Genomic DNA, 20,362 nt, shown 5'->3' with positions numbered 1-20,362 from the left:
AAACTTGCATTTATAGTCTTGAATGGTTACAAATGTTCTAATGCATAAAAAAGCCACTATCTTGCACTATGACTTTGTATCATAGGTTTTTTAACAGCTTGTAAATATGAGTTCTACATCAAGCAATGCTTAAAGTAGGTGTTAGAAAGTTTCAAAGAAACTGAAAAGTACTTTAAGTTCAAAGTCATTTTCTCTAGTTAAAGTTGAATATAAATTATGTATGAATCCACTCAAAGAACCACCTAAGCCATTCTTATAAGAATGTGTTCTTTAAGTAATGGTGATTGCTATATAATAGTTTGCATGTTGGAATAGTCAATCATCATGTTACAAGTAACTTACATCTTAGTTTGTTGGTGAGAATGTTAAATGTGAAATTTCACCATTAACACTATTGTCTTCATTTACAATAAGCTGTACTAGATTTTTCTTACCTTATAATTGTAATTGTAAATTTTATTTGGTTTACCTATACCATTGCTTTCATTAATCTCTTCATTACAGCTTAGAAAACCTGGCTTTCAGTGATTTTTATTTCATTGAAATAATTTTGTTTTCTGTATTATCTTCCTGGATACTAGGTTCTTTTTGATAATTTATAGACACATTTAATTGCTTTTCTCTTTGATATTTCTCCTATCTAATTCATAGATTTCTAATTCATTGACTTCCATTCCTTTCTCATATGAGTATGTTAAGATATGAATTTTTATCATGTATATATAATTTGTTTGAAGCTCCTATAGTTAGACTGTATCCACTTTGGGAAAAATCATTTTTCTGTTATTGTACTATTACTTGCACATGGATGACTTTATAGAATGTCTTTAACTCTAATTCCCTGCTTTTTCCTCTAATATAACATTCCTTGGTTCCAGGATAACTTTTATTTCATGCTTTTATGTTACTAATTAATGAAATAAATACATATTAAAAGTTAAAAATGGAGCCGGGCATCTGTGGCTCATGCCTGTAATCATAGCTACTCAGGAGACTGAGATCTGAGGATCATAGTTCAAAGCCAGCCTGAGCAGGAATGTCCATGAGACTCTTATCTCCAATTAATCAGCAAAAAAACAGAAGCAGAGGAGTGATTCAAATGGAGTACCAACCTTGAGCAAAAATGTGAAGAGACAGCACCCAGGCCTTGAGTTCAAGCCCCAGTACTGGCACAATAAATAAATAAATAAATAAATGGAAAAAATACTGGAATTCAGGGCCCAAATGAGCAAGGATTTCTAAGTATGTTCTTTTTTTTTTCATTCACTGGATAAATGTTTATATATCTGTTACATGTGAGCCAATTTAACAAGGCTACATTGTAACTTAGAAGGTAAAAGCCTGATTGTGTACAAGAGTAACCTAATTTTGAAGCTGTTTTTATGAAAAAGATTTTGAGGATTTTGCTCATTCTAAACCCTATATGAACTCTGTCATATTTGATTACTAAGGAAAATGATCAGTTTTTACGTTTCTTGGACTGGAGGTGTGACTCAAGTGGTAGAGTGCCAGCTGTGAGTGTTCTGGATTTTGACATTAAATTAATAAAAATTATATGTTTAAAAAATATAAACATTATGAAAGTAGCATGTATATTCATCCTGTGCTTTGAGGCAGTCTGGGTATTGATAATACGGATTTTAAGGTCTTGTACATGAATTTCTTACTATAATATTGAAGTGCTACATAGTGAAAATGTTTATAATGTTTTATTTTGTATTTCACATTTTATTCACCTTGCTTTCAATTTATTTATTTATTTATTTTGTCGGTCGTGGGGCTTGAACTCTGGGCCTGGGCGCTGTCCCTCAGCTCTTCAGCTCAAGGCTAGCGCTCTACCACTTGAGCTACAGCACCACCTCCGGTTTTCTGGTGGTTTATTGGAGATAAGAGTTTCATAGACTTTCCTGCACAGGCTGGCTTTGAACTGTGATTCTCAGCTCTCAGCCTCCTGAGTAGCTAGGATTACAGGCGTGAGCCACTGGTGCCTGGCTTGAATAATTTATTTTTATAGAAAGATGTTGGATGAACAGAGACTTTAAAATTAACTTATTCAATAATTTTCCTTAGTTTAACTTAAACCATCTCAGACAGCTGAAAAAAATCTAAGACAGTATTAAAAAACTTTGAAATTTTATGGTTTTTCTTACTAACTTACTTTTTACTGAAATTCCCAATTATAGATTGTTATTCTATCAAACCTAAGTTCTATGTGTTTATTTTGAACAAATTTTAATGATAATTACATAAAAATTAAAGATTTAATACAGCAAACAGAAAAATCAAGACAAACATTGTTTTTTAACTAAGAATTTAAATAAAATTTAAATTAAGTTCTGTGGAGCTGGCATCAGGATTATATGCAATAAGAGTGTTTATACCTAATAAATTTAAAACATTTATATAAAATAATGACAGTTGGTATATTTGCTCTGTTGATTAAAATTATAGCACTTTATGATAGATGGCTATTGGTCAGCGAGTTTTGTTTTGTTCTGTGGCTATGGACTTCTCCAAATTTTGAATTTTAGCCAACCATTTCACAATGCCTGTTATTGTTACCATCGTGACTAAACAAAATAAGGAAGTATACATCAGTAGAATGTGATCCCCTTAACTTGAGAATTCAGTGATTGTTTAAAATGTCCTGTTAACAATGAGTTGTCACAGAAAAATAATCTGATTCCTTGATGGCAGGACTAGGTTGTTGATTTACTTAATACCCTTCATTGCCTGGTGCAAAGATGGCATATTCTAAATGTTTGGTTATCTCTTGCTGCTTATCAAATCATCCTCAAACTTAGTGGGTTCTAGTAGCAACCATTTTCTCTCATAAATATAATGTGCAGTGAATTTAGCCTGGTAGATCTGCAGTTTCTTGGTAGTTGAAGCTGTAGTCATCTAGAGGCTTGAGTTGGCTGGGATGTCTAAGTTGGTACTTGGTGCTGCTCTCAGCTGACTTCAGCAGGGTCCTCCATGGCTGTTCCGTGCAACCTTCCGTGGTGATCTTGCCTCATAAAGAATGACAGCTGGGGGGCTGGGAAGGTGGCTCAGTGGTAGAGTGCTTGCCTTGCATGCATGAAGCCCTGGGTTCGATTCCTCAGCACCATATAAGCAGAAAAAGCCCGAAGTGGGTGCTGTGGCTCAACTGATAGAGCGCTAGCCTTGAGCTGAAGAGCTGAGGGATAGCACCCAAGCCCAGAGTTCAGGCCCACAACTGACCAAAAAAAAAAAAAAAGAATGACAGCTGGACTTGAAAAGGAAGGAAATACTGCTATATGAAGGAAGAAACTGTAGATTTCTTAAGATGCGTTCACAGGCATCCTGCTACTGTATTTATTATGTTTCTCCTCCTCCTCCTCTTATTTTTCTTTGATACTGCTGTTTAAATTTATAGTTTTGCACTTGGTAGACAAACACTAACACTTGAACCACATCTCCAGCCATTTTTCCTTTAGTTACTCTTCAGAGAGGTTATTGCTTTTTCTTGCTGTGGTCTGGATTATGATACTTCTACTATATCTCCCATTTAGCTGTCTTGACAGGTACCTGACACCATGTCCAGATATTTTTTTTTTAAGCTGGATTCTGGAAAGCTTTGGATGGGCTGGCTTTGGATCTCAGTCTTCTTAATTTCTCTTCTAGAGTAGCTGGGGTTATAGGCATGAGCCAATATGCTTGCTTAAAAAAAAAAAAAAAGACAAATAGGATCTCATTATGTAAGTATCCCAGGAAACCTCTTATCTCAGCCTCATGAGTTTCAGGTGTACATTTCAGGTGTACATGCCTGGATAAATGTACTAACAATGAAATGCAATGAAGTACCCTATACTGGATTCCACGATTCAATAAGAACAATAATGAAACACCTGATGAGATCCTAATAACGTCTTTGAGAGTTTCTTGGTCTTGTTTTTCATGACTATCAGGGTTTTTGTTTTTTTTTTAATTTTATTTTGTGTTAGTCCTGAGGCTTGAATTCAGGACCTGAGTGCTCTCCCTGGGCTTTTTTTGCTCAAAATTAGTACTCTACCACTTGAGTCACAGCTCCACTTTCAGCTTTTTGGTGGTTAATTGAATTAATGTAAGAGTCTCATGGACTTTTTTGACTGGGCTGGCTTTGAACTGAATTCTCAGGTCTCAGCCTGAGTGGCTAGGATTATAGAGATGAGTCATCAGCACTCAGCCAGTTTTGATTTTGGGTTTATCGGTGGAAAGAATATCATAGAAGTACCCCTCTCATTATTGTATATGATATTCATATGATTTTATATCTGATTTTAGCATCTTTGATCACAATAGTGTTTACCAGTTTACGCCACTATACATTTGCTATACTTCCCATACTGTTTAATTTCGGTTTCTTTTATTTTTTATTGTGAAAATACTGTACAGAGGGGTTACAATTACATCGGCAAGATAATGAGTACATTTCTTATCATGCATTGTAGCCTCCTCCTTTGTTTCCCCTACCCATGCCATCCTCCCCCCCTCCATCCCCCCACCCAATCCTCCTCCCCCCCCACCAAAGTTGTAAAATTCATTTTTGACATAACGACTGTGCATCTCATGGTTGCAGTGGATCCACCTGTATCCCTATAACAACATCAAATACAGTGAAATCAGAGGTTATACTGTGGGGGAGGGACATACAAAGCAACAAAGAAATCATCTTATAAATGTGTTAGAAACAATCGCATGAAAGAAAAAAAATTTGAATACATATCTTAGGGTTCATTTCCCTAACAACTTAACTGACCTTTTCTGCTTGACTCAGCCACACACTAGTTATTACAAATAAGGGAAACCATGGGACCTATGTTTCTTTGGGCCTGGCTTACTTGACTTAATATAATTTTTTTTCCCAAGTCTTTCCATTTCCTAACAAATGGGACAATGTCATTCTTTCTGATGGAGGAATAGAATTCCATTGTGTATATATACCACATTTTCTTGATCCATTCATCTACTGAGGGGCATCTGGGTTGGTTCCATATCTTAGCTATGGTAAATAATGCTGCAATAAACATAGTTGTGCTGGTAGCTTTAGTATGGTCTTGTTTGTGAACATTTGGGTAAATGTCCAAAAGTGGGATTGCTGGGTCATAGGGGAGCTCTATGTGGAGTCTTTTGAGGAACCTCCATACTGCTTTCCAAAGTGGTTGAACAAGTTTACACTCCCACCAACAATGCAGTAAGGATCCCTTCTGTCTATATCCCCTCCAGCATCTGTTGTTATTATAGTTCTTGATTATAGCCATTCTAATTGGGGTGAGGTATCTCAATGCTGTTTTGATTTGCGTTTCTTTTATGGTAGAGAGGTTGAGCATTTCTTCATGTGTCTATTGGCCATCCTTCTTTCCTCTTCAGAGAAGTTTCTCTTTAAGTCTTTAGCCCACTTATTTATTGGACAGGTGTTCCTTTGGAGATTTGTTGTTGGGGGATTTAATTTTTTGAGTTCTAGGTATATTTTAGATATGAGACCCTTGTCTGTTTATGGCTAGTGAAGATCTTCTCCCAATCCGTGGGCTTTTCTATTGATCTTGCTAGATATGTCCTTTGCCATGCAGAAGCTATGAAGCTTCATGCAATCCCATTTGTCCAACCTTTCTTTGATTTGTTGTGTTTCTGGGTCTCTATTAAGAAAATTTCAGCCTGTGCCAAGAAGACCTAGGGGTTCTTCTATTCCATCCTGTAATGTTTTCAGAGTGTCTGCCTTGACTCCGATGTCTTTGATCCATTTGGAGTTGATTCTGGTGCAGGGTGATATATAAGGATCTAGCTTTAGTTTTCTACAAGTAGTTAACCAATTTTGCCAGCACCATTTACTGAAGAGGCTGTCTTTCTTTCATTCTATTTTTTTAGCTCCCTTATCGAAGATTAGATGACTATAGGTCTGTAGGTTCATTTTTGGGTTTTCAATTCTATTGCATTGGTCCTGAGGTCTGTTCTTGTGCCAGTACCAAGCTGTTTTGATTACTATGGCTTTATAGTGGAGTTTGTCCATACTCTTTAATTTGGAAGTGAATCACTGTCCAACCACCTTCAATGGAGAAGTTGCCTTCCGAAGAGAGTATCTACATTTATTCATGTTTTATTTGTATTCTGTAAAGAAGTTTCATTTCTTATTTATTTAGTTATTAACAACATAAAGCCTCATATATTTATACTTTTGGTTATAATTCAACATTACATTATTTGTTGTATTCTAATTATTCAGCATAGGCCAAATGTTGGAAAACAACTTGACTCTTTATGATCATAAGATTGAGTAGACGAGGCAGCAAGAAAGACAATATTGATGGAAGAGAGTTCCAGGAATTAAGAGATCAGGGTAAGAAAAAAGTCATCAAGGACTTTATTAGGCATAGCATGAAAGAGTAATAGTGTCACAGAAGCTAATGTATAGAGATGAAGAATAACAGAGCAGGTGTGGAGGGGGATGGACTGATCAATATTAGTTTGAAGCAGGGAGAGGGAGAATATTCTGGAATGATATTACAAAGGGAGGAGAAAGAAAAAACAAAGAAGAAAGGCAATTATTCTTGGCACTCTGGTATTTGAGCTTAGTCTCTTGCTCTTGCTAGTCCAGTGTTATAACAATCTCTAGTCTTTTTTGCTTTAGGTTATTTTTAGATAGGACCTCCCTCATTGCCTAGGACCAAATTTAGACTGTGATCCTCCTACATATGGCCTCCTGAGTAGTTGGGATTACAGGTTTGAGCCAATGTGCTTGGCCTGGCAATCTCTTTAAGAAGGCTTCAGGCAGGGAAAGAAAAAAAAAAAGAAATGAACTATCACATCTAGTGAAGATGCTGAGTGTTTCACTATGTTGTTAATTCCATGGAGACACTTCCTCATCCCAGGATGTGCAAAGAGATATGGGAATATGTGTGTGGGAGAGATGGGTGTGGTCTGGAGGTCTATAGCTTTTTGTGGTATCCAGCATCAATAGGATGAAGGAAATTATAACTGTACTACTAGTGGATTTAGGCAGATGGTGGTAAGACTGACAGTTTCTGGATGGGAGGAACTTCTCTGATTCCTTTGCTCTCTTGCAAAGCTGCTAAACAAGCAAACTCTAAAGATGTGAATATTCATTTCCGCATTCATGGAAAACTCTTCCTGAATACAAGGAGGATAATGCATTTGACCTCTATCAGGTAGAAGATAAGAGGCTTAGGTTACTAGTGAACAATGTACACACAGAAAAATGCACAAGTCATAGGTATATGCCCTGATGAATTTCCACCAAATGTATGTACTTTTCCTATGGACATTCCTGAACATGTTTCAGAGTGCATCAATGCACATTTTTATTGTGGATATTTTTATGAATTAAATTGTTGGTACATAGAACATATATGTATTACAGTTTAGAGGATATGAACTGTCAGAGTTCCAAAATACTGTACTAATTTACATTTATTATGTGCAACTACTCTGATCATTCTTTGTCTTTTCAACACTTGGTATTATCTGTCTTTTATTCCAGCCATGCTTTGGAGTATATGTGTATTTGTGTGTTCATGTGTGTGTTTGCACAGTGAAATTTACTGTATGTCTTAATATATTTTTTTAACAAAGTTGAGCACCTTTTTATGTGTTGTTTCCACCTCATTAAGTTTTTTTCTATTGTGTTTTCTGCCTTTTTCTTAATAATTTGTAAGTATTCTTTATATGATCCATTTATGAGACTGTCATATATATGACATATGTGACTAGTATATACAATTATGAATAACTTTTGTTACTCTGCATTTTAAAATTTAACCCTCACGGTAATTCTAAGAAATAGGTTTTTTTTATGATTACCCCTTTTTCATTGATGAAAAGATAAGTAAGTACCTTGCCCAAAATTATACTAAAAGTAAGCAATAGAATCAAGGTTTTTGGCAGTTCTGCCACAGTTTCTGCTATAGTAAAATATTGATGGAAATTAAGAAACTTAATGTAGAATTTGTACCTCAGCAGCTAAGAAGTATAGATAAAGTTTTTCTCCATAAAACAAGTTTCTAGGTTTACACTTATATGGATGGGTTCATTTAGAAAAGGAGACAATGATAAAGTTTTTACTTGAGATGAAATTTTCTTAAAAGAGACCCAGAAACACAACAAATCAAAGAAAGGTTCGACAAATGAGATTGCATGAAATTGTAGAGCTTCTGCTGGCAAAGGACATGGCTAGCAAGATCAATAGAAAGCCCACAGATTGGGTTTACTATGGCTCACTAGCCATACAACAGACAAGGGTCTCATATCTAAAATATACCTGGAACTTAAAAAATTAAATCCCACAACAACAAATCCTCAAAGAAACAACTGCCCAATAAATAAGTGGGCTAAAGACTTAAAGAGAAACTTCTCTGAAGAGGAAAGAAAGATGGCCAATAGACACATGAAATGCTCAACCTCCCTAGCCATAAAGGAAATGCAAATCATTAACTAGGGATACAGGTGGACCCATTGCAACAATGAGATGTACAAGTTGTTATGTCAAAAAATGAACTTTACAACTTTGGTGGGAGGGGGAGGATTGGGTGGGAGGAGGTGGGGAGTTTGGGAAGGGATGGTAAGGGGAAACAAAGAGGAGGCAACAATGCTTGCTAAGAAATGTACTCATTATCTTGCCCATGTAATTGTAACCCCTCTGTATGGTATTTTCACAGTAAAAAAAAAAAATTAAAAAAATGTAAAAAAAAGGAAATGCAAATCAAAACAGCATTGAGATACCACCTGATCCCAGTTAGAATGGCTATAATCAAGAACTATAATAACAACAGATGCTGGAGGGTTTGTGGACAGAAAGGAACCTTACTGTTGTTGATGGGAGTCTAAACTTGTTCAACCACTTTGTAAAGTAGTATGGAGGTTCCTCAAAAGACTCCACATAGAGCTCCCCTATGACCCAGCAATCCCACTTTTGGGCATTTACCCAAATGATCTCAAACAAGACCATACTAAAGCTATCAGCACAACTATGTTTATTGCAGCATTATTTACCATAGCTAAGATATGGAACCAACCCAGATGCCCCTCAGTAGATGAATGGATCAAGAAAATGTGATCTATATACACAATGGAATGCTATGCCTCCATCAGAAAGAATGACATTGCCCCATTTGTTAGGAAATGGAAAGACTTAGAAAAAATTATATTAAATGAAGTAAGCCAGGCCCAAAGAAACATAGGTCCCATGGTTTCCCTTATTTGCAAAAACTAGCATATGTCTGAGACAAGCAGAAAAGGTCAGATAAGTTGATGTTAGGGGAAATGAACCCCAAGATAAGGATTCAAATGTTTCTTCTTTCTTGCGATCATTTCTAACATATTTATAAGAGATTTCTTTGTTGCTTTGTATGTCCCTCCCCCACGGTATAACCCCTGTTTTCACTGTATTTGATGTTGGTATAATTTGTCAAGGGGAAGGGAAAAAACAAATTATTTAAATAGGGATACAGGTGGACCCATTGCAACGATGAGATGTACAAGATGTTATGTTGAAAAACAAACTTTACAACTTTGGTGGGGGACAGGGGGGAGCATGGGGGGGTTGGAAGGGAAATGGGAAGGGATGGGAAGGGGAAACAAAGGAGGAGGCAACAATGCTTGATAAGAAATGTACTCATTACCTTGCCCATGTAATTGTAACCCCTCTGTATGCTATTTTCACAATAATAAAAAAAAGAAATACTGTATATTTCCTTTAGCTTGCTTTTATTTCATGTTTATATTTAAGGAAAGACCAGCCCCCTGAATAAATATTGTTGAATAAAATCAGTATCCTAGGTATTGTCTCTTTTACTTTTTAAAAACTAATATTAATCTAGCAAGGCAAGTAGGGCTAGCCTTGATAGCTGTCAAAGTAAAGAATTGGAAAATAAATTTCAGTCATTTTAATGCCAATACTCTTAGGCTAATTTTGAGTGAATCTCTTTTTATATTTGCGTTGTGTCTGAATGTCTTATGAAAATTTACTATGAATGATCTTTTTGAAATTATTTAATTAAAAGTGTGGGAAATTTTCATTGTGTGTTTTAGCTGGCATTCCTGAGAGTTGAATGAAAATTTTTGAGCTACTTTCTTCATACTGTATTTATACTTTTGTTAAAATTCTTGTTTTTAAGACTGGGTGCCAATGGCTCACATCTGTAATCCTAGCTACTCAGGAGGCTGAGATTGGAGGAGAATTGAGGTTTGAAGCCAGCCCAGGCAGAAAAGACTGAGACTCGTGTGTGTGTGTGTGTGTGTGTGTGTGTGTGTGTGTGTGTGTGTCGGTCGTGGGACTTGAACTCTGGGCCTAGGTGCTCTCCCTCAGCTCTTCAGCTCAAGGTGAGCACTCTACCACTTGAACTACAGCACTACCTCCGGTTTTCTAGTGGTTTATCGGAGATAAGAGTCTCAAGGACTTTCCTTCCCCGGGCTGGCTTTGAACCGAGATCCTCACATCTCAGTCTCCTGAAGAGCTAGGATTACAGGCGTGAGCCACCGGTGCCGGGCTTGAGATTCGTATCTCTGATTAACCACCAAAAATGGAAAGTGAAGCTATGACTCTAGTGGTAGAGTGCTAATCAAGCATAAAAGCTCAAGGATAGCACCTATGCCTCAAGTTAAAGTCCCAGCACAGGCACACACACATGCATGTTAAAATTCTTTTATTTAAGACTTGTTTGTACACACTGGTTTTAAAAATGAATGTAGTAATTTATATTGGAAAGTATGTCAATTTCAAAATAAAAGATAACTTCAAAGAGTACTTCTATACATAGTTATCTGATCATAAATAAAATATATTCAGATGTTTAACATTTTTCTATGGTAATTTTCAGGTTGAAGGTTTGGAACAGATGTGGAAAGATGTTCACTTCAGAGAAAGGGATTGTGGAGGAATGGTTATCAGAGTATAAGGTAATATTGACTTGCTTTAATAATTGTATTCTTAAAAAAGTTGTTTTAAAATTTTATGACTGAAAAACTAACCGTGAAAGAAGAATGTTCTAATATATCTGAATGGGGATCTATTTTAGTAATCATTTCTAGTAAATTAATTCCTTGTTCTTCCAAATTGTTCAAAGGGTTCATTCATTAGTTTGTTTATTTTCTCTCTCTGGGCACCACCACCAAGAATGATTATGAATGTTGATGACACTCTCTAATGATGATCAATGATTTATTGTCAAAATATCCTTCCCAGAGTGGGAGTAAGGGCAATGGAACTGGCCCTGATTAACAATGAGGAGATGATGGAAAGATATCTGCCCAACTTTTTACTCATGAGTCTTTCATTGGCTACCTCAATAGTTATATTATTTATGTAGAACCTTTGATTCAATGCTGAAAAAGTAAAATTTATATGCTTTTTTTCTCATTACTTCTCTATGATAGTTAAAATTGTATTTCTTAAACCAACCAATTCATTTTTTTTCTGTTCTTATGGTGACATGTAATTAGGGGAAATTCATGATCATAGACCACAGAAGTTAAGAAATGGGCAGTAAGCTCCTTTGTTTCCCCTTCCTAACCCCTCTATATGGTATTTTCACAATAAAAAAAAAAGAAATGGGCAGCAAATGTCACTTTGATTTTGTCTGGTCCAATCAACCTAAGATATTGGGGACAAACATCCAGCATAGTATCAAATTTACAGGTTTGATAAAATAAGAGAGACTTCATACACAGTTGTAATGGGTATATCTCATCAGACAAAAGAGAAAGTTAGTACTGCTTTTGGAAGGATAGTACTCAAAACAAAGCAGAGCTGTATGTAATGGGGAAAACTTTAAAGAGGACCCTGGATCCTATTGTCCTGAAAATATAAAGGTAACACGGATTTGGAATTTGTGTTCAGAAACCCCTTATCTGAAGCCCTTGTAGTTATAATGGAAACCAAAACCTCTTGTGTATGTCAGAATGACTTAGAGTCTGCAGACAAGTAGAGTTTTTCATTCTTACTGATACATGTTCAAACAACAAAATTTTGATAATCTATGATTTTAGACAACAAGTCTTCTTAGTGAAAAAGAATATAGTAGTTTCTCTAAAAAAAAATAAAAGAGGTGGTTATGAAATTTTTTAGTTGGAGTATGTCCTTAGTAGAGGCAATATTTTCTAGGTTAGGTAGATTTTAGCTTTCTCAGCTTTTATTAATCATGAATTGAGCATCTTTCTGTGTATTCTATAAGTTACCATGAAGTAATGTGAATACTATAAAGGTGCAGTGTCTATAGTACTTTCTATGTATTACTAACTGTATGATTAAATTTTGTATGTGCATCTCTCCTACTTATGTTAAAGTTTTTTTCCTGCTTCAAAGGAATTTAGTATGGTTTGCTACACAGTTTCATGATTTTTGTGTGTGTATGACAGGTTGATGGAATTGTTAAATTTAATGATTATCATTTCTTTGTACGGAACTCCTATATTTAGTAGTGAAGTCAAATTTTCAAAAAGAAAATATATCATTCCTTAAGATGAGAAGTATAGAAAGGTATAGAAAGAAGAGATGTTAAAGGCAGAGGAGAGGGGCAGTCACAAGGTAGGGATTACCTACGAAGGCAAATAACTGAAAATCATGACTGCTTCTCTTCCTTATCCATCTGTTTGTTTATTCTTTCTCACTCATGCCCTGGGATAGAGAACCTAGCAAGTGCAATGGGGAGAAAAAAAGAATAGTCTAGCAATTTAAGCTGAAGAAAGAGGATGGGTAGTTGGGGAGAAAGGCTACAAAAGCGGCAAGTACAGGAGCTACCTAGAGAGGTTGTATTGGTAGATTGGTTATATTAGTTAATAAGTTAATTGGGTAAAAAGCATAGATACTGAGGATGATGGAATTATGTTCCTATCTGAGAAAAGAATTACAAACATGGAATGGGTATGATTGTCCAGAAATAACTTAAGGTGTTAGATTGGAATTGAAAGAGTCAATATGAATCTATAGGTTATAAATTTGTGTACCGTACACATATGTGTAGGTACACGCATGGATGCATATATTTCCTAGCATTGTTCACAGAGAGGATACAGAAACTGGCATCTCAGTAGCAATGAGTGCTCTAAGCATCTAGGTCTTGTTTTATAAATACCATCTTTCACTTAAAAAAAAAATAACCAAGGGGGGTGGGAGTGTAGTTGTAGAGGTGGAAGAAAGGGATGGTAGGGGAAAAACAAAGGAGGAGGCAACAATGCTTGATAAGAAATGTACTCATTACCTTGCTTATGTAACTGTAACCCCTCTGTACAATATTTTCACAATAAAAAACTCATAAGAAAACCAAGGTCTGAATGCATAAAAGTATTATCTAGCTATTTTTTCATTAAGGCATATATTATTGTAATTTGGGTAGCAATATATTATTAAGATTCTAAATAAAATTATTGCAATGGTAAGGAGGACACTTTACCATTGGGAGGAGGAAGTGAAATGACAGGCTACATGGAACTAAAAAAATTTAGTTTCTCCCTAACCTCTCAGGTTTAATTGCATTCAGTTTTCAATCAACAAATCATTGAAAAGACATCAATTAAACTACTTACAAAATCTTAATATGAAAGCCTTGTTTAATCATTGTTAATATAAAAAATGGGAATTTTAAATGAGTGTTTTAAATTATCTTCAAGTTATATTATAACTAGCTCCAAGCAAGGTACTTCCTATTTCTTGGTTAGTTTGGTAGGCCTTTGTGAAAATGATTTTGAATGTTAATTCTGATTCGTGTTAATGTGAGTTAAATTCAGCTATGTGCTTAATAAAGAGAGCAAGATTATCTAGGCTAAATCAGCAATATACCAGAGGTAACATAAGGTAGAAAAAAGCTTGAGAACAAATCTGCTCAAGTACTTTGGAAATTAGAGTATGTTGTCTTTTGAAAATATCATGATGTTAAAATAATACATAGTTACAAAGTTTAAGAAAGGAAGTTTTGAGATATGTACATACTTTTACAAAGGTCTGTTTGGTTTAATACAACTATGGTGCTAATAAACACAAGATCATCATGATCAGTTAAGCAGGTAAGAGTCAGCTACCTCTGAATCCTGACTCTCCTACTAGGTTGTTTTAGTTTTTTGGCTTCTCCAGGCCTCAGTACCTTCAGAAAAAATTGAAATTGAAGTTGATTTTATCTTTACATTGTTCTGTGGTTGCAGTTTGAACTCTGAACCTCATAATATTACTCAACAATCTCTCAAAAACACAGAAACAATATAATTTTCTTTGTGCAAATTTAAAAAATTTAAAATATTTGCCCTTAGAAAAGCTATTCATTCTCTAACTAGTTAGTTTTTCCAATTACTGTTTACCTTATCTGTCAACAGTGATTAATATTTAAGATTTTATTAGTAATATCTATTTTTTTCAATGACTCAGTTGTACAATATTAACTTTTAGATTGTTTTATGTTTTAATGCTGTGTACACATTTATCTAACAGATGTCTAGATGCCTAATTTTTCATTTTCTTACAGTCACTGTGTTGCAATATGTTACTTAAAATCCAGTCTTATGTATGATATTGTTGAACAGGGCTGTTTCACTTATTGGTCTGTCCATCTGTCCATCTTCATTAATTCTCTTTCGTGCAACCCATATCACCTTACATTTTTGAAAATCCATCTGCCCAAATGATACTTCAGTGTGAAACATCCATCTTCAATTTTTTCCAAGAACATTTCAACACAATTTCCCATTATTACTTTTTATTTCCACTTCAGCCTCTAAAGCCTGAGAAACTGTAGCTGGTAATTAAGAAGGCCAATACCTTGGAATTAATATACTACTAATATACTAGTGGAAATTTGAACAGTACTTAATTTTATTTGGCCCTTTTAGATCTTAAGTATTTTCAAAGCACCATTTGTAAACATAATAGCTATATCCCCTCCCCATCTACAGACAAAAGTGATATATTCTACATCCATAAGTTGAAATAATGATAGAATTATGATTAAAATGTAAAAGTCACTGTACTGATTTTTAAAGATAATCTTCCTCTCATTTAGCTATAGTAGACTCAGTCCTGGATAGTTTCTAGATCTTGACTTTTCAAAAAGAGCTGTCTTTTTGCCCTTGGCTATTTTACTTGTAAATTTTTAAAGATTTTTATTTGAATTCACTTATTCTTAAATTTTCCAGATATATGCATCATTCTCTATATATTAGATGTTTAATGTGTTATGTAGACTATATATTTTATGCATATAATTTAGATTCATTTATATTCAAGGGATTAGAAATCTGTTCTTGACTACTACTCCCTTTTATATAAATTTCCCCAGTATTACATTACTCTTGATCAAATAACGGAAATGGAATGTTGCCTGGAGATCTTCTGTTACTTGCTTTTGAAATATTGAAGAATGTTCTAATCTCTTCTCTATGTAAACAGTGCAGTGAACATACTTTTTTGTTCTGGAGAATGGGGAAAGGTTCCCATTTACTTACTATTCTGGCAAACAGAACTCTCTTACATTAGAAAAATCTATTCTCTTACATAACCTAAAGTAAATTATGACTTATTTTTAAGAAATCTTCTGGAGTGCAAACAGTGGCAGTTTTTATTTCTTGTTCTCTTTCTCGTAATATGCTTCCTCAGCAAAGGTTGAGTGTGAGGCTTTGGCTGGGTGATGTGGATGGAGATATGATACGATAGCTCTGCACCCCTAGGAGCTCACAGCAAAGTAAAAGTGTATCAAATATCCTTATTATAAAATTTTTCATAGTTTATTTCTTTATGCTTACTTATGCACAAAACCCATGTTAACTGATGAAATAATAGGTTATAAGCTATATAAGAAATAGTGACTGAGGAATATCTTAAAATATGATGATGATTAAAGGCAGGAAGGAATCTGGGTGAGAAAGAAAAATGACTTATGAGACAGATATCCTTATACAAGAGGTATGCTTTGGAAGGAGACAATGATGATGATGATGATGATGATGATGATGATGAAAAAATTAGTTTACTGCTTTTTTTTTCCACCCAAAGCTGTGTCTTTCCAATCGTCTCTGTCCTCTCTAGTCATAGTTTTCTGCCTAGATAGGTGGTGCTGGCAAGCTTTAACTGTCTGTATTTAAAATGATAGTTGGAGAACTAGTTTGTTGGTAATGTGGATATCATTTTTTCCAGTTCTGAGAAAGTTTATTTTTTGCCCAATTCATAGGATAGAGTAGCCTTATCAGGCTTTACAGTTAATATGGAACTCAGAGTTATTGATCAGGTGATCTCCTGTGGCTTTTAAGTTAGAAGCATTATTGGATCTTCATATAATAAGCAGCATCAATATAGCTAACAAGATTTATTACTCATGATTCTACAAAAATAAATCTGTAACATTAGACATGATTTATGTATTCTTTTCTTTCCTTCCTTCCTTCCTGCCTTCCCTCCCTCCCTCCTTCCTTCCTTCCTTCCTTTATTTTTTTATTTCTGTTTTGGTTAGCACAGGAGCTTGAAGTCTTGTGCTCTATTACTTGAATCATACCTTAATGTTCAGCTTTTGGTGGTTAATTGGAGATGAAAGTCTCTTATTTATTTGACCCAGTGGGCTTTGAACTTCCATCCTCAAATCTCAGCTTCCTGAGGATTACAGACCTTAGTCACTGGTCCCAGTGTGACTCATGTGTCATTTCTAATCCCAAACTGTGATTAAAGATGAAATTGTTATGTTGATTTTTGTCCCTTTTGAAGATAAAAGTATGAGATATATTTTAAATTTTATTTTAAATTTTTGCTGAGATCTAACTCATATCACATTGAATTCACTATTTTTAGTCAACATAGTTTTTGTATATTCACAGTATTGCATCCAATTCCAAAACATTTCCAACACTTAGAAACTCCTTAGCTGGCACTGGTGGCTCACTCCTGTAATGCTAACTACTCAGGGGGCTGAGATCTGAGGATCAAAGTTTGAAGCCAGGCCAGGCAGGAAGGAAATCCTAGAAGACTCTTATCTTCAATTAGCTACAAGAAGGTTGGAAGTCTCAGAGACAGTGCCTATGCCCAGAGTTTAAGCCCCAGGACTGGCAAGAGAGAGAGAGAGAGAGAGAGAGAGAGAGAGAGAGGGAGAAAGAGAGAGAGAGAGGGAGAGGGAGAGGGAGAGGGAGGGAGAGAGGGAGAGAGGGAGAGGGAGGGTGAGAGGGAGAGAGGGACAGAGGAAGAGAAGGAGAGGGAGAGAGGGAGAGAGGTGGGGAAGGGAGGGAGGGAGGAAAGAAAGAGGGAAGGAAGGAAGGAATAAAAAAAGAAGGAAGGAAGGAGGGAGGGAAGGAAGGAAAAGACAGAAGCAAGAGAGAATGAAACTCCTTAACTGTTAATTATTCCCAATCTTTCCTTACACAGTCAGTCTCTGACATATCTGTATGACTCTGTATATTTTGGAATTTCATAAAAATAAATGTATTTTTTAAATTTGTTTAGACACTACCAGAAACATCTTTACAAAATTATGCTACAAATCTGAAAGACAAGAATTCTTTAGTTTCATCTCTCTATAAAGTTATCCAGGAGCCACAAAGTGAGGTAAGTACTCCTATAGTTTATTGTATTAGTGATATTCAGTTGGTTGATTTTTTTGTTAATGGTGAAATATAAACTATTTATGTATACCTGTCTATATCTTTTGCTTTTCTACTTTCTGCTGTGGGATGTTGCAGGAAGAAATCCCTTGGTCTTGAACTTGCCAGCCTGTCAAACTGAGGGAACACATTTCTGATGTTCATAAATTACCCAGTTTGTGATGATTGGTTAAAGCAACACAGAATAGACAATGAATAAACACATATTGTTGGTAGTATGTTAAAACCAAACCAAACAATCCAAGCTGTAGGGATAGTATATGGAGACTGTAAGGAATAGCAGATAGTTTGGCCTATCTGCCACCTTTCTCCCTCCTTCTCATTTTAAGACAGCCAATATATTTTTTAATTAATTAATTTATTTTTATTGTGAAAATACTGTACAGAGGGGTTACAAGTACATGGGAAAGATAATGATACATTTCTTATCAAGCATTGTAGCCTCCTCCTTTGTTTCAATATATTTTAAAGGTAATAATCTATACTACAAATTCTGGTGCTTAAAAATATCATCATTCATAGTAGATATAGAAAAGGACAGGAATTAGTATGGAACATAAAAATACATGGCATTTAGAAAAAGAAAAATAGGCTAATAGAATAGTTAACAAGCAAAGGATAAGGTTGGAGAATTAGACCTATGTCTAATTCTTTCTCAAACTGGATGTTTTTTGAACTGAAAAAAAATGCTTTGAGTAGATTAGTGTTTTAGAGTGAGGAATGAAAAAATTTTAAAGCAAGAAGAGCTCACTATGATAATAGTCTAGGAAAGAAATGTTGAGAACTTAAATATGAAAGAGCAGAGATGGAGAGAGATGGGATCTGAGTTGCACAATTACTTTTGTAGTTGAGTTTGGTGGATGACGTAATGGTTTCTAATACCATTAATCTCATTATTCAATGGTAAGGTAATATACCCCGGAGTACAGGCCTAAATAGATCCATGTACCTTTGGAACAAAACTATCCAGACAAGGGCCTTGTTATTTGAGTAGTTAATCTCTCATGGAGGAAGGCATAAAATAGCTAGATTCTATTTAAACTAAAAACATGTTGTAAATTCTAGATGTTGAAGGGATTATATTGACAAGGAAATGAACTATAACTGGAATAAACAATTGTATTTGACTTGCCTTTTCCCCCCTCTACAATACTGAATGGAATGTATTGGTAGACTGTTTAAACTTTTTTTGTTTTTTTTTTGGTCAGTCGTGGGGCCTGAACTCTGGGCCTGTGCGCTGTCCCTCAGCTCTTCAGCTCAAGGCTAGCACTCTTCTACTTGAGCTACAGTGCCACTTCCCGCTTTTTCTGCTTACGTGGTGCTGAGGAATCGAACCCAGGGCCTCATGCATGCAAGGCAAGCGCTCTACCACTGAGCCACCTTCCCAGCCCTCATCACTTGGTTTTTGCTCCCCAAGTATATCTTTTTACATTCACACTCTGTCATTAATACTATTACTATTATTGTCATTTTAGGTCTAGATTCTACATTGCTAAAACATTCAATTTTGTGTTTTTGAGCTTGGTTCGTCTTGCTCAACATGATGCTCTCCAGTCGTATCCATTTCCCTGTAAATAACACGATTTCATTCTTTATGTAATTTTTTTGGGGGGGGATCCGGTTGTGGGGCCTGAACTCTGGGCCTGGGCGCTGTCCCTCAGCTCTTCAGCTCAAGGCTAGCACTGTACCACTTGAGCCACAGTGCCACTTCCAGCTTTTTTCTTTTTGCTTATATGGTGCTGAGAAATCGAACCCAGGGCCTCATGCATGCAAGGCAAGCGCTCTACCACTGAGCCACCTTCCCAGCCTTCTTTATGTAATTTTATAATTTACATATCCCACATTTTATTTTATTTTTTTGTCTGTCGTGGGCCTTGAACTCTGGGCCTGGGTGCTGTCCCTGAGATATAGCACTCTACCATTTGAGCCATAGCACTACTTCCTGTTTTCTGGTGGTTAATTGGAGATAAGAGTCTCACGGACATTCCTGCCTGGGCTGCCTTCAAACTGTAATCCTCAGATCTCAGCCTTCTGAGTAGCTAGAATTACAGGCAGATTACAGGCATGAGCTAGCAGTGCTTGCCACATTTTCTTTATCCATGCGTCAGTTGTTGGGAATGTAAGCCTATTTAACAACTTGACTATTGTGAACAGTACTGAATTAAGCATGAGTTTGCAAGTATCTCTCATATGTTGATTTACACTGCTTTGGAATTAAGATCAAGTGTTGAAACAGGATCATATGTGGGTCTATTTTTATTTTTATGTTTATGAATGTCCATAATGATTGGACTAGTTGACCATCTTGCCTTCAGTGTTTATTTTTCCCTGTTTTCTTGCCAGCATTTCTTGTTTGTTTGTTTGTTTTGATGAACACCATCCTGACTGGTATAAGATGAACCTCAGTGTAGTTTGGATTTGCATCTCCTTATAGCTAAAAGTGTTGTACATTTCTTTATATATTTATTAACAATTTGTATTTCTTTTGAGAAGTATTTGTTCAATTAATCCGCCCATTTTAATTAGATTATTTGTTCTTTTGCTGTTTCTTTTTTTTAACTTTTTGTATACCCTAGATATTAATCTTTTATCTATTGAGTAGCTGATAAAGATTTTCTTCCATTCTGCAGGTTGTCTTTTGTGATATTTGTTTCCTTTGATGTACAGAAGCTTTTTAATTTAATACAATTCAATTAGTCAGTTCTTGTTCTTATTTCTTTGGCAATTAGAGTCCTATTCAGAAAATAATTGCTTATGCTTATATCTTCTATTGTTTTCCTGTTACAAT

General features: G+C 35.4%; 1 protein-coding gene across 3 annotated transcripts in view; it reads left to right on the top strand.

Moving 5' to 3' along the window:
- Positions 1-20,362, top strand: part of Fam126a (family with sequence similarity 126 member A) — a 99,720-nt gene that overhangs the window by 19,620 nt on the left and 59,738 nt on the right. For all 3 annotated transcript variants that reach the window (XM_042684912.1, XM_042684910.1, XM_042684911.1), the window contains exons 2-3: positions 10,830-10,908; positions 17,417-17,518. In XM_042684912.1, coding sequence (XP_042540846.1) covers positions 10,858-10,908; positions 17,417-17,518 — 153 coding nt within the window. In that variant the 5' untranslated portion in view covers positions 10,830-10,857. The remainder of the gene's footprint in view (positions 1-10,829; positions 10,909-17,416; positions 17,519-20,362) is intronic.

This window comes from Dipodomys spectabilis, unplaced genomic scaffold (genome assembly GCF_019054845.1).
Source record: "Dipodomys spectabilis isolate Male_0828 unplaced genomic scaffold, ASM1905484v1 ptg000092l, whole genome shotgun sequence".
In the NCBI taxonomy this organism is placed as follows: domain Eukaryota; kingdom Metazoa; phylum Chordata; class Mammalia; order Rodentia; family Heteromyidae; genus Dipodomys; species Dipodomys spectabilis.
Note: the sequence above shows the minus strand (reverse complement) of the source record. Positions and strands in the feature narration are given on the sequence as shown.